Source organism: Primulina eburnea, chromosome 14, assembly GCF_022965805.1.
Source record: "Primulina eburnea isolate SZY01 chromosome 14, ASM2296580v1, whole genome shotgun sequence".
NCBI lineage: Eukaryota > Viridiplantae > Streptophyta > Magnoliopsida > Lamiales > Gesneriaceae > Primulina > Primulina eburnea.
This window is the reverse complement of record NC_133114.1, coordinates 2,862,601-2,883,072: the sequence shown is the minus strand read 5'-3', so window position 1 is coordinate 2,883,072 and position 20,472 is coordinate 2,862,601. Positions and strand designations below refer to the sequence as shown.

At 34.4% G+C, this 20,472-nt stretch overlaps 4 protein-coding genes across 11 annotated transcripts; 2 read left to right on the top strand and 2 right to left on the bottom strand.

Moving 5' to 3' along the window:
* The first annotated feature begins 2,033 nt into the window (after positions 1–2,033).
* Positions 2,034–4,121, top strand: LOC140812988 (uncharacterized). The gene is made up of 2 exons (XM_073171384.1): positions 2,034–2,826; positions 3,188–4,121. Exons 1-2 carry the CDS (start codon positions 2,228–2,230, stop codon positions 3,891–3,893), a joined length of 1,305 nt encoding a protein of 434 aa, XP_073027485.1. The 5' UTR covers positions 2,034–2,227; the 3' UTR covers positions 3,894–4,121.
* A 131-nt stretch (positions 4,122–4,252) lies between these two features.
* On the bottom strand, positions 4,253–6,377 carry LOC140813283 (uncharacterized). Of its 7 annotated transcripts, XM_073171786.1 has the most exons (4): positions 6,221–6,365; positions 5,855–5,968; positions 5,622–5,714; positions 4,253–5,511 (listed from the first exon to the last, which is right to left on the bottom strand). In XM_073171786.1, the coding sequence occupies exon 4, from the start codon at positions 5,441–5,443 to the stop codon at positions 4,412–4,414; it is 1,032 nt and encodes a 343-aa protein (XP_073027887.1). In that variant the 5' UTR covers positions 5,444–5,511; positions 5,622–5,714; positions 5,855–5,968; positions 6,221–6,365; the 3' UTR covers positions 4,253–4,411. The 7 variants fall into 7 exon arrangements, with proteins under 7 accessions (XP_073027887.1, XP_073027883.1, XP_073027882.1 ...); XM_073171782.1 differs by having other exon boundaries at positions 4,253–5,714; positions 6,123–6,369; XM_073171781.1 differs by having other exon boundaries at positions 4,253–5,714.
* Positions 6,378–7,879: 1,502 nt separating this feature from the next.
* Positions 7,880–12,185, bottom strand: LOC140812641 (probable pectin methylesterase CGR3). 2 transcript variants are annotated; one of them, XM_073170962.1, is made up of 7 exons: positions 11,994–12,185; positions 11,216–11,351; positions 10,866–10,905; positions 10,548–10,589; positions 9,588–9,962; positions 9,052–9,107; positions 7,880–8,225 (listed from the first exon to the last, which is right to left on the bottom strand). In XM_073170962.1, the coding sequence occupies exons 2-7, from the start codon at positions 11,333–11,335 to the stop codon at positions 8,073–8,075; spliced, it is 786 nt and encodes a 261-aa protein (XP_073027063.1). In that variant the 5' UTR covers positions 11,336–11,351; positions 11,994–12,185; the 3' UTR covers positions 7,880–8,072. The 2 variants fall into 2 exon arrangements, with proteins under 2 accessions (XP_073027063.1, XP_073027064.1); XM_073170963.1 differs by lacking the exon at positions 11,994–12,185 and adding an exon at positions 11,439–11,461.
* A 2,109-nt stretch (positions 12,186–14,294) lies between these two features.
* Positions 14,295–20,077, top strand: LOC140812226 (DUF21 domain-containing protein At2g14520-like). Its single transcript, XM_073170448.1, has 11 exons — positions 14,295–14,662; positions 15,489–15,565; positions 15,649–15,732; positions 16,528–16,641; positions 16,724–16,810; positions 17,016–17,155; positions 17,234–17,321; positions 18,385–18,458; positions 19,035–19,162; positions 19,483–19,748; positions 19,839–20,077. The coding sequence occupies exons 1-11, from the start codon at positions 14,485–14,487 to the stop codon at positions 19,881–19,883; spliced, it is 1,281 nt and encodes a 426-aa protein (XP_073026549.1). The 5' UTR covers positions 14,295–14,484; the 3' UTR covers positions 19,884–20,077.
* The last annotated feature ends 395 nt before the right edge of the window (positions 20,078–20,472 follow it).

Here is a 20,472-nt window from a genome sequence, read left to right as displayed (position 1 = left end):
GAAAAATATATTTATTAAATTGAAATCGATATTTTTTCAAAAAAGAAAAGTGGACTTTAATTGATTAAAAATCATTACGGCTGCTTCCCAATTAAATTAAATTAAATTATATTATTGTGTAGTAATTGGGCATTTAAGTCTGTCCCAGCTGGACAAATATACATACAACACTCCACAAACGACAAAATCCCTTTCTCCAAAAAAACACCTATAAAATAGTATTTGACAGAGAAGGATCAAATTGCAAATAAGCCCCACTTATTTTTCTTTTTTTAATTCTTTTTTTTCCTTATAAAAATATTGATAGCTACTTGAATAAAATTTATAGGACTTAGAAGCTCAATTTAATAGAGATACGAGCTTCACATAGTAGATATGAAATAATGTAAAGTTATACGTGATCCACAATATTAAATTAATAATGTAAACATATAATTGGTTGGAAAATGAATAAAAAAATGTATAAATAGATATTTATGAAGCCTATGTTGTTAATCATAATTTAATTATTTCATTCATATAAAACAGATTTAATAATATAGATTGCTTAAATAACAAATCTAGAATAAATGAAGTTGTTAGAGCTAAAATTGTGCAAGCCTGATTCATCAGGCTCAATCAGAGTAAGGATGAAGTGGTCGACAAACTATAATGGAAGCTCGTCTAATAGTCAGAATCGTTTGAATAAGTCGGATAAGGTTTTCTCACGGGAGGAAATCGTGGTTTGGAGTAGGTAGTGAACAAACTTCTATGGATTGCTCGAACTTGCAAATGATCTGCAACATTTCAATCTTTCATATTTGAGTATTTTTCATATTTTTAGTATATTTTGAATATTTGTCATCCCATGTTTCAACAACTTTTATTGCATTCTTTTTTTATGTTTGTGAGTTCCTTGTTATTTGTAAATACATAGTCTATGTCAGAAGTTATTTTATTACATTACAACGTTGTCTCACAAATTTATAACAACAAATAAGTATTTTTTTTTTTTAAAATTGAAATATCGATTACATAGATTAGGTCGAGAATCTTTTTTTTAAGAAAAAAATAATAAAAACAACTCAACAAAAATAAATTTTCATATTTTTATTTTTGAGCTATTGTTGTTTAAGATTACTGTCAGCAACAAGAATCACTAACTCTTATGTAATCATCTGGTTTTGGGTTTCACCCTAAATGTGGTAATCTAAATATTACTGATCTTTCTTATGCAAATGATTTGTTGTCATTGTCTCGAGGTGTTGTTCTCTACTGATAAATTGTTTGAATGAATTTCGAGATATGTCTGGATTGAAAGTTAACTTCTTGAAGTCTAGCATTTATATGACCAGCATTGATGGGTTATGTCGGAAAATGCTTACTCGAGATATACTTAATTTTATGATTGACCAATCTTGTGTTGTGGTCTGTAACGTCGATGCCGAATCTTTACTTCATATTTTCTTCAGTTGTCTAGTTTCGAAGTGCATTTGGAATGTTGTACGTGAGTGGCTTGACATGAAGAAGCTTATGGGATCGCCTTAAGCTGTTCTAAAAGATGCAACTGCACACTATCAAAGATGTGTAGCGCAAGCTACTACGATCTATCACATTTGGAGCTTAAGGAATAGAGTCATATTCGAAGAAGAAGAAACTAATATTGTATGAATTATCAAGAATATCAAAGTCCACATCTTTATGTGTATTCCAGGAGCTAGTGATACGTTTCATGTATTGATTTAGTTGGTTCGATGTTATAATATTATTGTCTTTATAGTATTCATCGGAGATATCCAGTATATTTGTACACTAACATCTTTTTACTATTTGATGATTGTTCAATTTCATTAAAAATAATCATAATAATAATAATAATAATTTGATTAATCTAACAAAAAATATCATATTTATTTAATTGTATTTATTGTTACTCATATTTTACTATAATAATAATAAATTGAAGGGGTGTATGTGCAGTTAATATCGCCAGATATGTGTAACTCATCGCTGGCACTTACCGTACGTGCAAACCTACTCATATCGCACGCATGCCCATGCAAGCCTCCCCCCTATCCAGCCTGTCGTACCCCACCCACCTGCTGCCATTGCGCTGTACGATCCCAATATATGCGCTGCTTCTCCTTGATGACATCATTCTAGTACAAATCTTCTTCTGGGAAGAAATCCAGTTCGTTGTTGTTTGCCCGTGTTACTAGCTAGTAGGAGTTTTGGCGAGAGGGTAGCGATGGATCCATGTTCTTTTGTTCGAATTTTTTGGGGCAATTTGGCGTTGAGTTTTCCGGACAAAACCCATCTCTCGTCCCTTTCGTTTTTCTGCAAATTCAAACTCAAAGGGTTTCCGACCCAGGTTTCAGATGTCACGGTCCTTGCCGCGGAGAGCGGCCCGTTTGAGAGCAGAATTCAGGGTTGTCTCACCTTAAGGAAGGCGGAATTGGAGAGTTTGATGGAGAAGTCGAGCAAGTTTTCGTGTCTCAAGTGTGATATTTACAGGAGAAGTACTAGAGGAAATGGCAGTTGTGGGTTTATCAAGGGTGTGAAGCTCTTGGGGCGCGTTGTGGTGCCGTTGGATTTGAGGAGTATTATGGAAAACAATCGGAATAATCGAAGAAGTGTGATTCAGAATGGTTGGGTTTTGATTGGTGGTTCGGGGATGAAATTGCATATGAATGTGAGGGCCGATCCCGGCCCGAGATTTGTCTTTCGGTTCGATGGGGAACCCGAGTGCAGTCCGCTGGTTTTCCAGGTGAATGGCCATGTGCAACAGCCTGTTTTTACTTGCAAGTTCGGGTTCAGGAATTCCGGGGAGAGGATTTTGAGATCCAGGTAAACGTAATTGCTTGGTTTAGTTTTATTTAGATCAATCATTTTACGAGTACCCAAGATCCTTTTTTTTGTTCGAATAGGGGTTGGTCTGAGTTGGTAACTCTATCTGAATTTGAACAAGTCTTAGCTGTCAGTCAGCACTTATTTCTTGATTGATTTTAGTACCTCTTATTGAAAGGTTCTAAATGGATTGATTTCTGTCCACCGAGGTTGAAGATTCTAATTTAGTTTACAGCAGGTTGAAAATGGGTAATTATATCTGATAGATACCTGAAATGAAGTCCACAAATGTGTGTTTAATTTCCAGTAAGCTCTTATTTCTTGAATGCAATCTTGATATTTGGCTTATTGTTGAAATTAGATCATCACTGTCGGAACCAAGTACCTCAACCAGCTGTCTCAGTGCATTTACAGAAGGAAAAGAAGTGGTCCCGGAAGAACGAAAAGGGTGGTCGATCACTGTACACGACCTTTCGGGATCGCCTGTGGCTGCTGCATCGATGGTTACACCATTTGTTCCATCACCTGGCACTAATAGCGTCAGCAAATCCAATCCTGGAGCATGGCTCATTCTTAGACCAGGCCACAGCACATTCCAGCCTTGGGGCCGCCTGGAGGCCTGGCGTCAGGGAAAAGAAGTTGGCTACCGATTTGAGCTCATACCCGACGATGGCATGGACTCGATCCAACTTGCAAATTCCTCGATCAGCACAAAATATGGAGGAAATTTCAGTATAGATATCAGTAACGGTCCAACTCCAATAACTAGTCCTAATAGTAGCTTTGATCTCAGTTCGGGGTCGGGGTCCGGGTCCGAGTTGGGGTCAACATCCGGATCGGGATCTTGGGCGAACTTTTTGTACAGAGGGTTCGTGATGTCATCTACAGTGGAGGGAAACGGCAAGTGTAGTAAGCCAGAGGTGGAAGTTGGGGCGCAACATGTGACCTGCACAGAGGATGCTGCAGTTTTCGTGGCGTTGGCTGCTGCCATGGATTTAAGCATGGACGCTTGTAAGCTGTTTTCTCGGAAGCTCAGGAAAGAACTGAGACAAGCCAATCTTGATTAGTTAGATTCCTAATCGGGTTGTATTGGCAGTTGGATTTTGAATTTTGAAATCGGATTTGCATTCAATTCATTGCAACAGCTAAGAGCCTGTTCAAATTTTCATTCTTCAAGAGTGTGTACAGAAGTGATTAACTGCCGTCTGTTTTCTTGATTTGTTTTGCTTTCATATAATCATTTGTACATTAATTGATAGGTTCACATTATGTTATTGATTAATAAGTTTTTATGCTTTGGCTTCCAAGAACTATTCTTAAGGGAGGACCGACCAGCTTTGTTTTTGCACAATACTCTACAATTTTAAAACAAAAGCTGAAGATTTTCGTTAGCCCGTAAGAAAGAAATCAAAATACGAAGGTCGTTTTGTAATAACGTCAAATTTTGATTCAAGATATATGATATAGCAGAATCAATATATGCTCAAACTTGCCAGTATTTTACCAGCAATGTTGAGAGTGAATTCTATAGAGACGGTTTAAAAATTATACAGAAAGAGCCCCCCTCGACTCATATTTTCATATCTCATGCTGCATCTTCGCTGTTTGTACCTTCAGTTTCTTTCTCCTCTGAGAAGTCCGATGAATCAGATGAGTCTGTTGAATCCTGTTGAATTTCTTGGAGATTTCTGGTTTCATCGGGATCTGTGGACTCGGAGTCTAAATGGTTATTATCCACATTTAAGGTAGAATAGTTGGCTTTCTCTAGATCAGTATCTTGCAGGTTCAAGTCTTCTGTAGATGTATCCTCGGTGAGGGTTTCAGGAGCATATTCTGATTCAGACTCGCTCATTTCCAAGTGATGAGTTGACCCCATATTTTCCTCGGTTTCATTGTAAGTCACATCTGACTCTGTATCATCTTTAACCATTTCACCAATTTCCACTTCCAACTCTTTCCTCTTCTCACCTTCATCGGTTTCCTCACTGTTCTCTTCGAATTCATGTTTGAGAATGTTATCAATTTGTTCTTTCGAATTTTCGTCATGTTCATTCTCATTTCCCGTACCAGCCATTTGGATTTCATGACTCACAGCACTAGAAGCATCATCGGCCTTGTAATGTTCCTCACGTGCCTCATGCGAACTTGTATCATCTCCATCATGATCTGTTTCCTTCTCGATTTGATAATTAATATATTCCAAATCTTTTTCTTCATTTTCATTCTCAACACTTTCTTCCCCCTCCCTCTCACGATGGACAGAATTTTCTCGATCAACTTCAGCATCAAACGTCTCATCTCCACCACTCCCGTTTTCTTGATCTTTTATGTCTTCTAGCCCATCTTCTTCATGCTTACTTTCTTCTACATCTTCCATGGTCATTTCCTCCACTCGGGAATGGACACCTTTTCTCCCGAGTTTTACAAAACTGTTACTATGACCACAAGCAAGATAACCTTTCACGTCACTTTCATCAAATCCTTTCTTCTCATCGTGGGAAGGCTTCACTTGGTATATTAACCAGAAGCAAACACCAAGGAATAAGCATATCTTCCAGACATGCTTAACCTTGATTTCCTTCAACCTCTGGTTCGTACTCGGGACCTGCCTGTACATAGTGACTTCCAAAAGCCGTTCTTTTATCAAGCTGACTACCCTTTTCTCACCACCGACTAAAACACAACCTGCCACAACATCAAGGAGCATTCTTACGAGAAAAGTAATCTATGGTAGCCTCAAAGGATGTCCGAGATGATAGAGAACTTCGACACTTAATCAAGAGTTCGATTTTTACCACCAATACTTTTTCGGATGAACTTGTCACACGGAACTTGTCCAGTGTTATTAACGTAACTAACGTGATTTGAAAACTAGTTTACCCTGTGCACTGTAAAATAACGGCAACGGGTTCCAAGTCACAAAAAAAAAATCTTATGGTACGTATAGAAAACCAGAACATCGACAACTGAAACAAGAAATTCATGATGTTTCCAATGTAAAGAGGACGACATACAAGTCATGTCTCACCCATGAACCTTTCGAGTTTACAGAACGTTAAAAATTATACAATTTTTCTTCTAAACATTTTGCTGTAAGCTCTGAACAATGAGGAACACTTGAGATAATCTCTAACAGTAAAATCTGGCAGTTTTAGTGAGACAAACAAACGTTAAGTTCAAATCCAATCAACGAAGAAACTACAAAAGCTTGAACATCAACTTTTGCGATACACAAGTGCTCAAAAAAAAAAAAAGAATCAAATGCCAAAAACCCATTTCAAGAAAAAGATTCGTACTCATAATTGAATCATGGAGACCACGGAAATCTTCCCAATAATCCCCATGAAAATTCACGAACAAATATTAAGCGGATGCAGCTTGCAAGCAAAAATACCTGAAGAAAACGAGAATAATTCTTTCAAGTGGGCCACAGAAGTAGTAAGAATACAGCAATCAGAAAACTAAGGATTCCATTGTAAACTCTGAAGTATAATTCTCTCTTCAATGGGGTCATTCATTCGATCACTATTAATAGTTGGAAGTTGGCTAAATTCTTTAAAAGGGTATTTTGTTTTTTAATATCATTTCTTTTATGACATAAAAATTGTTATTTTTTTATTTGTATTATATTAAAGATTAGGTTTTATTTGTGAGATGAGTCAACCATACCGATATTTATAATAAAAAATAATATTTTTAGCATAAAAAATAATACTTTTCATGGATAATCCAAATAAGAGATCTGTCTCACAAAATACGAACTATGAGACCGTCTCACACAAATTTTTGTCGATATTAAATCTCATTTTTATGTATATGAGATAAATATCCATAATAACGAACTAGCAAACTTAATAACGAAAAATTTTCTAATATTTGAGTTAGTTTTTAAATTATCAAAACTTTCTTTTATTGTTTTTACAAGTTTAAATTTTGTATAAAGAATATAGTGTTTAATACAAATATATTGTGCCAAAGTTACGAGTTTTTTTAATATATGAGTTAGTTTTTTAAATCATTAAATAAGGTCAAGTATGATAATTTTGTCACTTGTTCAGAAATATTTATGTAATTCGTATAAATTAAAATACATATAATATTACTTTAATTGTACTTAAAAAATCAATTGAAAAATGATTTTTAAGCTAGGTAGATTCGATTTTTCGAACTCAATTGGCATGAATTAGATAACCCCGTCACCAAATAAATTGTCGGTTGCAATATTTGGCACTAAAAAACATTTTGCTCCAAAAAAAAAATACGAAAAAAAACATCGCTTTAATCATATTAATTGATAAAATAATTGAGATAGTTTTGGCAACTACTTTCGCCATAAAAAACACTAAAATTCCAAATATATACACACACACATACATATAAATGTCATCTCATCACTCGTGGTGTTTGCAAAAATTTATTTTAAATATTTTTACGTTTCTAGTTAATGAAATATTTGAAATTTATACGTAAAAATTTAAAAATACTTAAAATAAGCTCTTACAAACACTATCTAAACATTATATATTTGTAAAATTGTGTGATCGTTGACATTAATTTTTGTTTTATATAATTTTATTAAGAAGTCAATATTGATTATTTTTTCAAAATGTTTCCACGAATGTGCTATTATTTTTTCTCGTAATCTCTTACTTCTCTTACTATTTATTAAGGCTGAGTAGGTTAGAGTAACTTCCTTGGTCTGTTTTTTAAAATACCTAAAATACCCTTCACCCCCACTCTCTACATTACTAATTATATATATTAATAAAGTGTTAAAGAATAAAAGCAAGTCACATGTAGTTTAGTGGATAAAACCTATGTTTCTTAATTTATTTTTTATTCTTTTTTAATTTATTTTTTAGTTCATATATCAAAATTATAATGTAGCCACTCATTATTTCTTATAAATATATTTTGATCCTCATTTAAATATAAATCAAATAAATTATAAAAACATATCGTACAAGCACGCAACGCGTGCGTCGTTGTACTAGTTTTAATTATTATTGGTTTTGCATTACCGGTGAGATATTACACTACCGCAACAAGAAGGTACACCAGAAACCAGACGGTCAAAATTTTCAAGATACAACATTGTTGTTTTCTTATACTCAGACATATGAAATAAAACGAGGTGACACACTTTCCACAATTACAATTTGTAAAAAATAAATCTATATGAACTAACGATGCTATTTATTTAGCACCTATTATCACAAAGAATACAACCTACATAATCAAAATTATCAATGCAATGGTTTGAGGTGGAAGATCTGGCACGCCGATTTGTATGATTTCTTGGCCGCAGCCTGCTCGTACTTCTTCACAAATGCTTCATTCTCTTCCAAGCTTGTTTGAATGAAAAATCTAATCCACCAAGACGAGCTTCGCAGTTTCGCCTGTTACAATGAAATTTGACATGATAAGTTCGCAAGAATTGAGGTATAGAAAATTGCCTATACAATAGTTCGTTTTCAGTTAAGATGGGTTGGTGATGCCACAACAGAAATGAAACACAAAGTATGCCTAATCTGAAAGAAAGGTAATCCTCCCCAATTACAGTCCATTCCAATCAAAGAAGAAGGAGAACAAACAACTCCCTCTCCTTGTCACTCTCTCAAGTTATTATTCACTCTAAACAAATAATTGTTTACCTTACTCTGTCATTCCCCTGTGTTTCTACTTCCATCTCTCCCTCCCCATGTGACGTAAACTAACATGAACTTGGTATATTACTGTAATTAAGTTTGGACTCTCGGTTGCAGCTCTACTCACAGTTAGCCTTAAATTCAAACATTCTTGCAACATATTCCCCATACTCACACTAGAGAATTACATGCTTATGAAAAATAATACATTCACCAAGGATGAAACATCAATGCCTCAACAATTTGGAGCTTAAAATTTCACGAATAAGAATCTCTTATCCTCTGATTTTTATGGGCGATATAAGAGAAAACTGTAGTCAACAACTATCTGTCGCATTAATCAATGAATTGCATATATAGCGAAAAAGAAAACATTAGGCCAATTGGAGTATCTGCCGAAGAGGTAAATGGTACGTCAACCAGGAATTTGAATTGTTAGAAGCTAAAAAAATTCATGCTTATACCGTCGATTCTCGGGTATTCTATCAGCCTTAGTCTATTTATGGCCATTATTTTTTGCAGGAAAATGATGATAAATGTACAGTAAACCAAGTAGAAGGAAAAAAGCGGCACTTACAGGACGACCAAACTTGGACGGCTCAGCCGCTATAGCTTTTTGATGACCTGGGTACCCTGCAAGAACAAGAAATTTGAATAAAAGCACTCGTCACCAAAATATTGCTATGATCAAGTCCCCTCCCTGTAAAAATTTCCTATGTTCGTAAATTATTGTATGCTATACATGAGATAAAAATGTTTTATCTTAAAATTAAAAGATATTCTAGTGCTTAGTTTCACCCCATACACGACGTTTTTGGATCAAACACTGCTAGGAGGGATTAGAGGAGCGTAAAAGGTGGCTATCCCCATTTTCAAGTATTTACTAAGCTCTTGGATCACTCTTGCCAGAAGAGTGTTGATAAGCTCTCATATTACTCTTGCCAGAAGAGTGTGCTGAATGAGAGGTTTTCCATGTTAGAATAAAAACCATTGTAAAAGGAATTTTTAAATACAGACAAATTCAAGAAAACAACCAATGCAGTCAGCTCAGACTCAAATTTTAAACATTTCCCCTACGAGCAATGTAATTAGTAATCAGTCATGGAGACTTACCAGATAATATAACTAAACCGTCAGCTGATACCCTTGCTAGTTCTGGAACTGTCTTGTTTAGGTATTTGGGTGACAAGTAATCCAGTACATCTGACACTATGACAAGAGAAAATGACTTTGGCCTGTAGGGAAGAGTGAACTTGATATCAGCCACACGGACAACACCTTTGCGCACAAGAGCCCTGCAGTTTGCATCAGCATCATCTAGCTCATAAGGTTCCACGCCCCATGCTTCAGTATCTTCTTCTTTTAATAGTTGTGAGACTACCGAACAGGTCTCAGGACCTACATGCAACACTTTCTTCATGCTGTCGCCATATGCTTTCTTAAGAATGGGGATTAATCTCTGGGTTTCTGATGAACATGAAACACCACCTGCATATACATGCTTTAGTTATTTAAAAAATTGCAGCTTATCTCCACAAAGTCAAAGGGAATCACAAGCAGAATAGATACACAAACGGTTCAGGAAGCCAAGCCAAGCAGGTAGTTTAGTTTTCATCAACAATGGGAATCAAACAAATGTCAGATGCATTAAAATATGCAGACTTTACCTACGGATATCAACCAATGAAACATCATCTCATGATCTAAGTAAAAATAAGTTAAGTAACACCTCCTTAGCCCAAACAAATTGAGACTTCCTAAATGGAAAAAAAAACTTGCAGCTGTAGTGGTTGCATTACATACAACAGAACATTATATAGGTACGCCTGCATTGCCTGGTACTGATCCACTAACAAGGAAATATAGGTACTAAGTTGTAAAGCGGTACTTATTTTCACCATTATGTCTGCCTTTTATATGTTACGAGAAAGATTAGTATCTGGTAGAGAGCCTTCATTCGTAACTAATACCAAAGTGAGCATCCTTGCATCTTAAACATGCAGAATGATAGTGATTTGCATTAGAGGCTCTTGACAAGACAGAATCAGCTAATTTTAGATCACGTGAAATTACCTTCAAGTCTATTAAAAGCAGTTATGTCGCCATTCCTCCCACCTGTCAAAAAAACAAATTTAAAACTTAGATCTCACTAAAATAATGAACTTCGTGATCTAAAATTTTCAATGGAAATCATTTACGAGAATGAAAGGAGGTATTAAGGATAAAGTTCCCATTCCGCCAGGACTTCCACCACATCAAAATTTTGAGGAAAAAACAATACATAAAAGTTCAGCTAAAAAGGAAATAATGAGAAAATAAACTACAATATTATTTGATGAATCTTGCTAGGATGTGTCGGGTGAGTGTAAAACCGAAAGATCAACAACAGACCTGAATCACGATACACATATCCAACAACCAATAGCGCTCCCTGAAAATGACAAAAAAAGGTAGGTAAGTAGGTACCTCATCAGTTTTCTCGCAACAAAGAAAATTAAAAAGATTGTGTCTGCCAGCTGGGCCATCATCAGAACTCGTAAAGAACTTAAAATGTAGAAATCAGTGGCATCTATCAGCCTTATGCTCTATGATCCACATGAAATGCTAATATTATAAATTGTACTACAGTGTGTATGTATCACAATAAAGGATCGTAGGCATGCTTGTGAATGCCAAAAGTGTGTACATATTGCCGGGAAGTGAACTAGTAAGAAATAAATAATGGAAAAACCAATATTTACCACAACAAGAAGGCCAATAGATAATATCGGAGATGGACGAGATTTTGAGTGCAATGAACCCACTAAAGGAATGCTGCCACCATCTGCAAATCGACGAGAAGGACCGGGTCTTCTAGACATTGTTTTAAATAATATCCTGCAAAACAAGATTTGCGGCAGCAACACATAAATTTCAACCCAATAAATATCACGGTAAACATAAATTAAAAAAAAAAGTATTTACCATGATGATGCATCTCATTCAACTAATGCATCGTATAAATGAGACATCTGATCTCATTTTCCAAAACTCCATGACTAAAAGATTCTTAAAATGTACTAGACACGACACAAACACTCAAACCATCTCAAGCAAAATAAATTTCTGACAAATTAATGGTAAGAAATATCCAGTGCCGACACAGAAGAAGCATTCAATGCAGCCAGAGCAGGCCACATATACATATAATACAGTTCAAAAGGTCGAATTATATATAGATTGGCTAACACGCTTTGCCACCGCAATAAAATTCCAAGATTAATTTCCATTCCTAACTGTCAAGCAACGGAAAACAAGAAAACAGCTAATTACACTTTATCGCATACGGGGTTCCGGAAAATCCACGATTCAGCAGAAATAAAACCAAATTTCACCCAAATTCACATCTCAACCTCTCATATTCACTGAATCATTTAAAAAAAAAACGAACCCACAACTTCAAGAACAGAACAGAACTCGTCGCATCTTCTCGAAAAAGAAGGGGACCATAAAATCTATGAAGCAAGAATTATATGTTACCTGAAATGGCGAGAAGTGGATGTGGGATCTGGATCTGCTCGTTTGATCACAAGGGAAATGACATAGAAAAGAGCTGGAATTTATTTCGCTGATGATTATTTATTTTTCTGGTTTTTAGTCGATTAATTTTCTAACTTTATACGTATGGATTAAATTAAATTAAGTACCATTAATACTTAAACTAGATTAATTAGCTTGAAAATTTAATCAAATTATCAGCGGGTTTTATATTAGCTTGAAAATTTATCAAATTATGGGGAAAAAAATCACATTATAATATTTTAAACTTGAGTAGTTCTCTGTGAAATGGTCTCACTAATCTTTATATGTGAGACTAGTCAACTCTACCGATATTCACAATAAAAATAATAATCTTAGCATAAAAAGTGATAGTTTTTCATGAATGACCAAATAAGATATATGTCTCACAAAATACGACCAGTGAGACCGTCTCACACAAGTTTTAGGCTTTAAACTTTTTTATTAATATTATCTTATAATTTATTTTATTTCCAGAAAATAATTTCATATAAAATTATTTTCTTAATTTTTATTATGTTATTATTAATTGTCGTTGTATTATATTAAATTCGATTTATAACTTGTTAAATTTATAATGTGTTGTAATAAGATCGAGTAGTTAAAACTGTTTCAAAGCAATATACCAACAAGTCAAATTAAGTAAATTTAAAATTAAAATAACTAAATTATGGGTAATTAGAACTTAAATTAATTTTTAATGAAACATCCTGGTATTTATAATTTATTTCAATTGGGTAAGAGACGTATTTGAATAACATTCGAATACAAAATTAATTATTTTTTACTTTTCCCTAAGGTTCCTGTCGTAAGATCTTCCGAATCTCAAACTCAACCTGACTCGTGAAAAATAAATATCTAATGATAATAATAATAATAAATTCACTTAAAATTTGAACCGAGTTGACATTTCTTACGAAAATAGATACGTGAGACCATCTCAAAAAATATTTAATCCTTACTTTTTACTCAAAGTTTGGAACAGAATATTTCACCCTACATGTGGGGCACTGTAGATTCAGGGTCCAGATTTAACCACAAATACATGAGATCCACTATTTTTTTTAAATCACAAATATGGCTAAATCTGAACCATCTAAATTCTGTGGGGGTAACACCCCACAAGTAGGATCGAACGATCCGTTTGGAACCATAAAATATTATCAAATCAATATTATCAAATTATGACAGATACTTGAGGTTAATTTTTTTTTTTTTTTGTCTTTTATGTTTGGTTATTTGTAATTTTGATAATTTTTATTATCAATAACGAGTTTTATATTCTTCATTTTTTGGTTGATTTTGGTTTTGTATTTTGCTATTTCAATATTATTGTGAAAGTTATTAAATCTCACTTGGACACATCATTGCTATGACAATATCACACTAACGTCAAATCAACGACCTAAAATTACAAGAAAAAAAAAGAGTTAAAACTAAAATTTGAATATCAAAATCACAAAAAACTAACATAAAAAATAAACCAACTTTGAACCAATTTTTTTTTTTTTTTTTGCAATTTCCTAAATAATTGTATACCTTGAAATCCAATTCATCAAATGTACCTCTAATTATATTACAAGTACCTTTCGACAACAATAATTTTTGTGTATACCTATTTATTACGACAACGTTAATAAATTGTCTACATACATTTATTATTACTATATTTAATCAGGAAAGATGCAAAAATAACCAAAACCAATTTGTTGAAGTTACACACCAAAATGAGTGATGAGGATCATGATATTTTATTTTTAAATTTTTTTTATATAATTTTTAAAATATTCAATTTTATTAAGAGTAGGTCTCTTGTGAAACGGTCTCATAAATATTTATCTGTGAGACGGGTTAACCCTACCGATATTCACAATTAAAAATAATACTATTAGCATAAAAAATAATATTTTTTATGGATGACCCAAATAAGAGATACGTCTCACAAAATACGACATGTGAGATCGTCTCACACAAGTTTTTGTCTTTTATTGCCTACAAATATTATATATTATTTTTGGCAAAAATTTGTGTGAGACGGTCTCACGGATCGTATTTGTGATACTGATATCTTATTTGGGTAATCCATGAAAAAATATTACTTTTTATTATAAGAATATTACTTTTTTTATTATGAATATCGATAGGATTGACCCGTCCGTGAGACGATCTCACATGAGACCCACTCATTATTTTTTATATTAAATTCACTGATTGAGTTAAATCATATCAACAAAGAAGAGAACCGTAGCATTTATCACTGCACCGGATGCATTCATGTCCAAACGTCAGCTTTATGGCTTATAAAACATGCCACTGCGATTGTCCTCCCTCCGATTCCCGCACAGTAATATTCTCCTCGAATCCAATTATTCCCCGTTCGAAATAATAATAATCGGAAGTGAACAGTTGCACATTTCAGCAGCTGAATTAGCGCGCGCCTTTCTGTTGTTGAATGGCGGTGGAGTTCGAATGTTGTGGGACGGAATTCTTCATTCACATTGCCGGGATCGTGTTTTTGGTGGCGTTTGCGGGCCTCATGTCCGGGCTTACTTTGGGCTTAATGTCGCTCAGCCTTGTTGATCTCGAAGTGCTTGCCAAGTCCGGAACTCCAAGGGACAGTCGGCATGCCTGTAATCTTCGTCCCCCGTCTAAGTTCTTGATGTTCTTTTTGCCTTTTTTTATTGTTGTTGTTTTGTGTTTGAAGTTACCCGCTTGCTGAATTTGTGATTAACTACGGTTGTGGGGAGTTTCTTTGCTATTGGAGCTTTGTGTTGAATCACCGTTTTGTAATTTGTTTGGGGTGAACTAGTGGTCGAATAAAGTAGTTTGCACTTCGCAGGACTTTAATGTGGAGTAATTCCTTTAAATTCAGTTTCTCCAGTTCGTAGAATTGAAATCTAGTGAAATTTTTTTGTGTACACAATTTTGCGTGGAAGTATTCATTTCATACTAGCGATTCAGAGACTCTAATTCCTTGATACAAATTTTGTGCATTTGTTCTAGAAGATAAGATTTATTGTGCTTGAAAAAATCACACTTTTGGTGCGAAGATGTTTACTTGGATAACAAAATAAGGACTTGAAATTAGTTTCTTATAAAAAAGTATACATATCATAATACTAGTATTAGTAGTAAAAAGAAGCTATGCTGCCATGGTCATATCGCTCTCCGTCTTAATTCCTGTACTTTGATTTACTTCCATTCATGCTACCCTAGAAAAGTTTTTCTTGTGTTAGTAGTGCCCGAGTCATGATTTTGATGTAAAAATTACACTTGTTTGAGTTTGCATAAAATAAATTGATACTTAAAAAGCAATTGGATATCAAACAGGGACATTTGTAAAAGATTTTTGCAATAATGGCTTACAATTCTGCCAGTCATTTGGTTGTGCGCCCTTTAATTTTTGGATGTTGATCGTATGGATATTGATGTTATGTTATCACCTTTTCATAACAGTGAAGATACTGCCAGTTGTCAGAAAACAACATTTGTTGCTTTGTACACTGCTTCTCTGCAATGCTGCTGCGATGGAGGTGAAATAGTGAAGGCATTATGTTCATAAAGTTATTGAATCTTGTCAAAAAGGATTTATTTGTTGAGTTGTTTTTCCTCGCAGGCACTTCCTATTTTACTTGATGGTCTAATTGCAGCTTGGGGTGCAATTCTCATTTCTGTAACTTTAATATTGCTATTTGGTGAGGTAAGTCGTCTCTAGTTGTTTAACTAGCTACTAGTACCTTTTTGTTAGATTTAAGTAGCTTAGCCCTGTGACTATAGTTTAATTAGCAAAGATGTCCTTTACTAGAGATTTACTTACAATGACACTTGCAGTCACCTCTATAAAAGATAAAAATGATGATCCTGTTCAATTATATTTCAGAATTTTTAGGTCTTTTATTACATGTTTGGGATGAGCACTTGGGCTTACTGGATTTAGTTGATGATGGAATCAACATTGATGAATACATTTAGTACTCCAAAATTTGAGAAAGGGTGTTGATTGTTGAAGATGTACCAAAATATGAGAGTAAAAATGAGGGATTCTTTTAGTTGCGGCAAAATGAAAGGATAAATAGCAAACATGAAGGTTTATATGATGCGAATATTCTAGACTTGATGTGCAATTCGGGAATTGGTGGAGAAAAAAAGGTTTTGTAAAGGTGATATCACAAGTTTATATGTGATTCTTCAGATGTGGCGAATTGAAAGGACAAACAGTATATAAGAAGGTTTATATGATGCAAATGTCCTAGACTTGATGTGTCATTCTGCAATTGGTGGATAAGCAAAGGTTGCTTAAAAGGGAAAGCATAAGTTTACATGCATACAGCTATGAAGGATTTGGAAATAAAAAAATTTGTAAAGCATCTACATACTAAATATGAAAGATTACACGGAACCTTAAATTCTTGTTTACTTTCAAGTTACTATTAGCATGAAGAAAATATCAAGATTCTAGATGAATGATATGCATGAACTGATTGTGTCTCATCAGATCATTCCACAATCTGTTTGTTCTAGACATGGACTTGCTATTGGTGCAGCTGTGGCTCCAGTAGTTCGCGTCCTTGTCTGGATCTGTTTTCCAGTTGCATATCCAATAAGCAAGGTATATTTTTTGTTTTTCTGTACATTTCCGAATATGCATTTTCAGACAAAGACTGTTGCAATACATGTTGTCTGATTTCCAGCTGTTAGATTTACTGCTTGGACATGGTCACAGAGCTTTATTTCGTCGAGCTGAGTTGAAAACACTTGTTAATTTACATGGCAACGAGGTATCGGATAGATAAATATTCAACATTTGTGGAATATGTTATTTTTCATTTCCGTTTCTTTGTGTTTTGAAAATCGTGGTTTTTTTTTCTTTAAGTTGATTGCTTGTGCTGTATGCCTGTATCTGAGTCATTTTGCTGACTTTCTTATAAGGGTCTTTTTACTTTTCTTCCTGATATTCTAAAGCTAATGCCCACTCAAATGTAGGCAGGTAAAGGTGGAGAACTCACGCATGATGAGACCACAATCATTGCTGGGGCACTTGAACTCAGTGATAAAACTGCTGGTGATGCTATGACTCCAATTTCTGAAACTTTTGCAATTGATATAAATGCAAAGCTTGACAGGTGATGCATATTTTTGTATGTAGCCACGTGATCCTCTCAGTTGCTAATACTAACAATAACACTTGCATTTGTTATAAGGTTCTTGATGAATCTAATTTTGACAAAAGGAAATAGCAGAATTCCTGTCTACTTTGAGGAACCCACAAACATCATTGGGCTTGTTCTGGTACTTGTTCCTCTTCACGTGCAGTTTCATTGAGTAAATAGTTACATGTTCCTCTTCACGTGCAGTTTCATTGAGTAAATAGTTACATGTTCCTCTTCACGTGCAGTTTCATTGAGTAAATAGTTACCACACCTTAAAATCATAGCTATTTTATGCTGCACCACTGCTTGACATTGCTATAGTATTGTCTGTTAATCCGAATTTCTTTCCGGTGTAATCGCGCAATAACGGTGTTAGAATTTGCTCGTGTTCTTGGTTGTTATAGATGTCAACATTTAGAAGAGCTAATAGGTTCAAACTTTACCACCAATAGTACCACTATCTAATCAGTTAATGCTGATTACTTATGGAGGAAATGTTTATTTATGACTTCTGCATTTAGAAGAGCTAACAGGTTCAAATGGCACCGCCATAGTACCACTATCTAATCAGTTAATGTTGATTACTTATGGAGAAAATGTTTCTTTTTATGACTTTTGCTGTCGAACACTGTCGACAATTTTCTGAAAGATTCTCTGCATTTCTTTACAATTCTTTAAGTGTGCTAGCAAAGCTCCACTTTGATCTAAAAGCAACTGGTTTACTTACCTAATCATGAGCCCTGTATTTGGGATTTCTCTGATTTCAGTCTTAACTGGATTTTTTTATTGTATCTGTTCATTCATAGAAACATCGATTATAATCTAAGAATTTCCGCCAAAAGTTTTGAGAAGCTGCTTCAATCCTAGTTTTTGATAAGGAAAACCTAGGAAGTTTTAATGTGAAGGTTTCATTATACCGTCTGCTATTCTGAAGATTGAGGTCGATTGCTGTGGCCTTCATATCATGAATTCTGTTCATACAGTGGCACTTCTTGATCTAGCTGTCCGTAGTTTTAAATTACTGAAACTCATAACAGCTCCTTGGTATGCTTCCAGCTATGAAGTAATGCATCAAGTTTTTCGCTCGTACTTTCCAACATCATTAAATCCGCCTAGTGGCATATTGAAATGGTTGTTCCTACAAGTTATGGCTGACCTAAGATTATTTAAACAGTATATTTTGTTGGTTTCTGAGTTTGTAGGTCAAAAACTTGTTAACCGTCCGTCCCGAGGATGAAATCCCAGTAAAGAGCGTCACTATACGAAGAATTCCAAGGTATCTTATTGGTCGGAGACTTTGAATATGTTATGAATCTAAATTTAGACCGTGTCGGCCATAAAAAATTAAGACACTGCCTCACCAAGGTTTTCACATAGAATACCATGTTCAGGTATTTTGAGCTGCCTCAAGTTTCTGAATTTTCTGTGTTTTGTGATTGTTGTCAAAAATGAGATGTGCTGATGACAAGTTTATTTCCTAATTATACGCCTATGCATTTTGCTTACAAATTAGTAACAATGTGTGCACCTGGTTACACTTTACGGAAACATTTGGTTCTGTATTGATGATCCTCTCTCTCTGTATACAGACATGGACACACATGCACATGTTTTGGTTCTGGCTTTAGTACTGAATTCATGATTTATATAGAAAATCCTTTTAATATTTTGAACGACACCTGACCACTTTAATTGTGCATTAATTAGATTAATATTTTTGGACTTTATCATATGAATATAAGGATCTCATGCGTCAGGTTGCTCTTTAGATATGATAGTATAAATGTATCTGAAACTTTCTCAGATAAGAAAATGATAATACAACTTATATTGCTTTTGTATTATGTCATAGGGTTCCGGAAACCATGCCATTATATGATATCTTGAATGAATTCCAGAAGGGTCACAGTCACATGGCTGTTGTTATACGACACTACACCAAAGAGACGGCCCTTTCTGCTAGTGCTGGAGCTTCAGAAAGTAATTGTTTTTGGTTTTCCTGAGAAATTACCTGGAAACTATTGCTTGCTCATATTTAAAGTCAGCCTGATGCATAAATAATTTTGGCTCTAATGTTGGGGATATGTGTAATGTTTGAAGAAAAAACCATCAGAGCATTCATAATTAGGATATATTTTGATGGCTGAGGCCTCGAGATCATGTAGGGGTTTTGGATTCAAATTTTACTACGTATTGGTGTTATTCTATATTCTTCGAGATTTATTGTTCTAAGATGCATGCTTTGATTTAACTTACATGATTGACTTAATGATGTAATTGATTGCTCGTTTCTATTTTAGATTCTATCAAGGATGTGAAAATAGACATTAACCGTGAGAAGCCTTATCCGGATAAAAGTTCCAAAACCAAAATACCGATAAAAAAATGGAAGAGCACACCAAACACCGCTAACAATCCTCTCGTTTCTCAAAAGAGCAAGAAGTGGACAGAGAACATGTATTCGGACATCCTGGAAATAGATGGAAGTCCTCTGCCAAAAATCCCCGAAGAAGAAGAGGCTGTCGGAATAATAACCATGGAAGATGTCATTGAAGAGCTATTGCAGGTAAAGTAACGGTGTGTACGTTATATTCCCTTGGGTTTTTTCATGTGTTCTTAGCTTGTGTGATTTGAAATTTTGACTGATTTATTGCAGGAGGAGATATTCGATGAAACTGATCATCATGTCGAAGATTTGTAATATTTTAGGTTGTACATCAACGCGGTAAATATTACAGAAAGTATCTTCATGAGAAATGATTTTACTTGCAACTTTTATGTTTGTAAAACTTGTAATGTGTGTGCATTGTCTGTAAAACTTGTAATGTGTGCATTGTCTATCAAATGTTTACGTTGAAATGCTAAAATGACAAAATTGAGAAGCAAATTTCATTTGTCGGGTTCTTTATTTATTTATTTATGAAGATAGGACATGGTGCTCTAAATTTTTTTTTTTTTTCATGATTAGGAACTTTAAATTTTGACTTTTCTTTTTTCATCCACTAGTACTGCAAACTCATGGCGAGGTTTGTTTTCCAAAACACATACTTTAAATTTCTACATACGAAAATCATGTTGCATTTTCTTTTCTTTTTTAAATTGTTAGCCAAAAATGCAACTTTTAGCTGTTTTTTTTTTTTAATCGTATTGGATCATCATTTTCAATTCATATGTTCTTCAAAATAAACATAATTTTATGCTTGAGATGCAAAGTAACGAAAACGCCAGCTTTTCTGAAGCTTAAAACATCCCGTATCATTAAAATATATAAAAGTCACCTGATATCGTTT

Bases quoted from the DNA above. Each gene is read 5' to 3' on its own strand.
- LOC140812226 (XM_073170448.1), top strand. From the start codon at position 14,485: ATGGCGGTGGAGTTCGAATGTTGTGGGACGGAATTCTTCATTCACATT. The intron at 15,566-15,648 runs GTGAAATAGTGA...TTTTCCTCGCAG, and splicing joins GCAATGCTGCTGCGATGGAG to GCACTTCCTATTTTACTTGA. The intron at 18,459-19,034 runs GTATCTTATTGG...ATTATGTCATAG, and splicing joins ACTATACGAAGAATTCCAAG to GGTTCCGGAAACCATGCCAT.
- LOC140813283 (XM_073171782.1), bottom strand. From the start codon at position 5,533: ATGCTCCTTGATGTTGTGGCAGGTTGTGTTTTAGTCGGTGGTGAGAAA.
- LOC140812988 (XM_073171384.1), top strand. From the start codon at position 2,228: ATGGATCCATGTTCTTTTGTTCGAATTTTTTGGGGCAATTTGGCGTTG. The intron at 2,827-3,187 runs GTAAACGTAATT...TGTTGAAATTAG, and splicing joins GAGAGGATTTTGAGATCCAG to ATCATCACTGTCGGAACCAA.
- LOC140812641 (XM_073170962.1), bottom strand. From the start codon at position 11,335: ATGTCTAGAAGACCCGGTCCTTCTCGTCGATTTGCAGATGGTGGCAGC. The intron at 9,108-9,587 runs GTAAGTCTCCAT...TTGTTCTTGCAG, and splicing joins CGGTTTAGTTATATTATCTG to GGTACCCAGGTCATCAAAAA. The intron at 8,226-9,051 runs GTAAGTGCCGCT...TCATTGTAACAG, and splicing joins CGTCCAAGTTTGGTCGTCCT to GCGAAACTGCGAAGCTCGTC.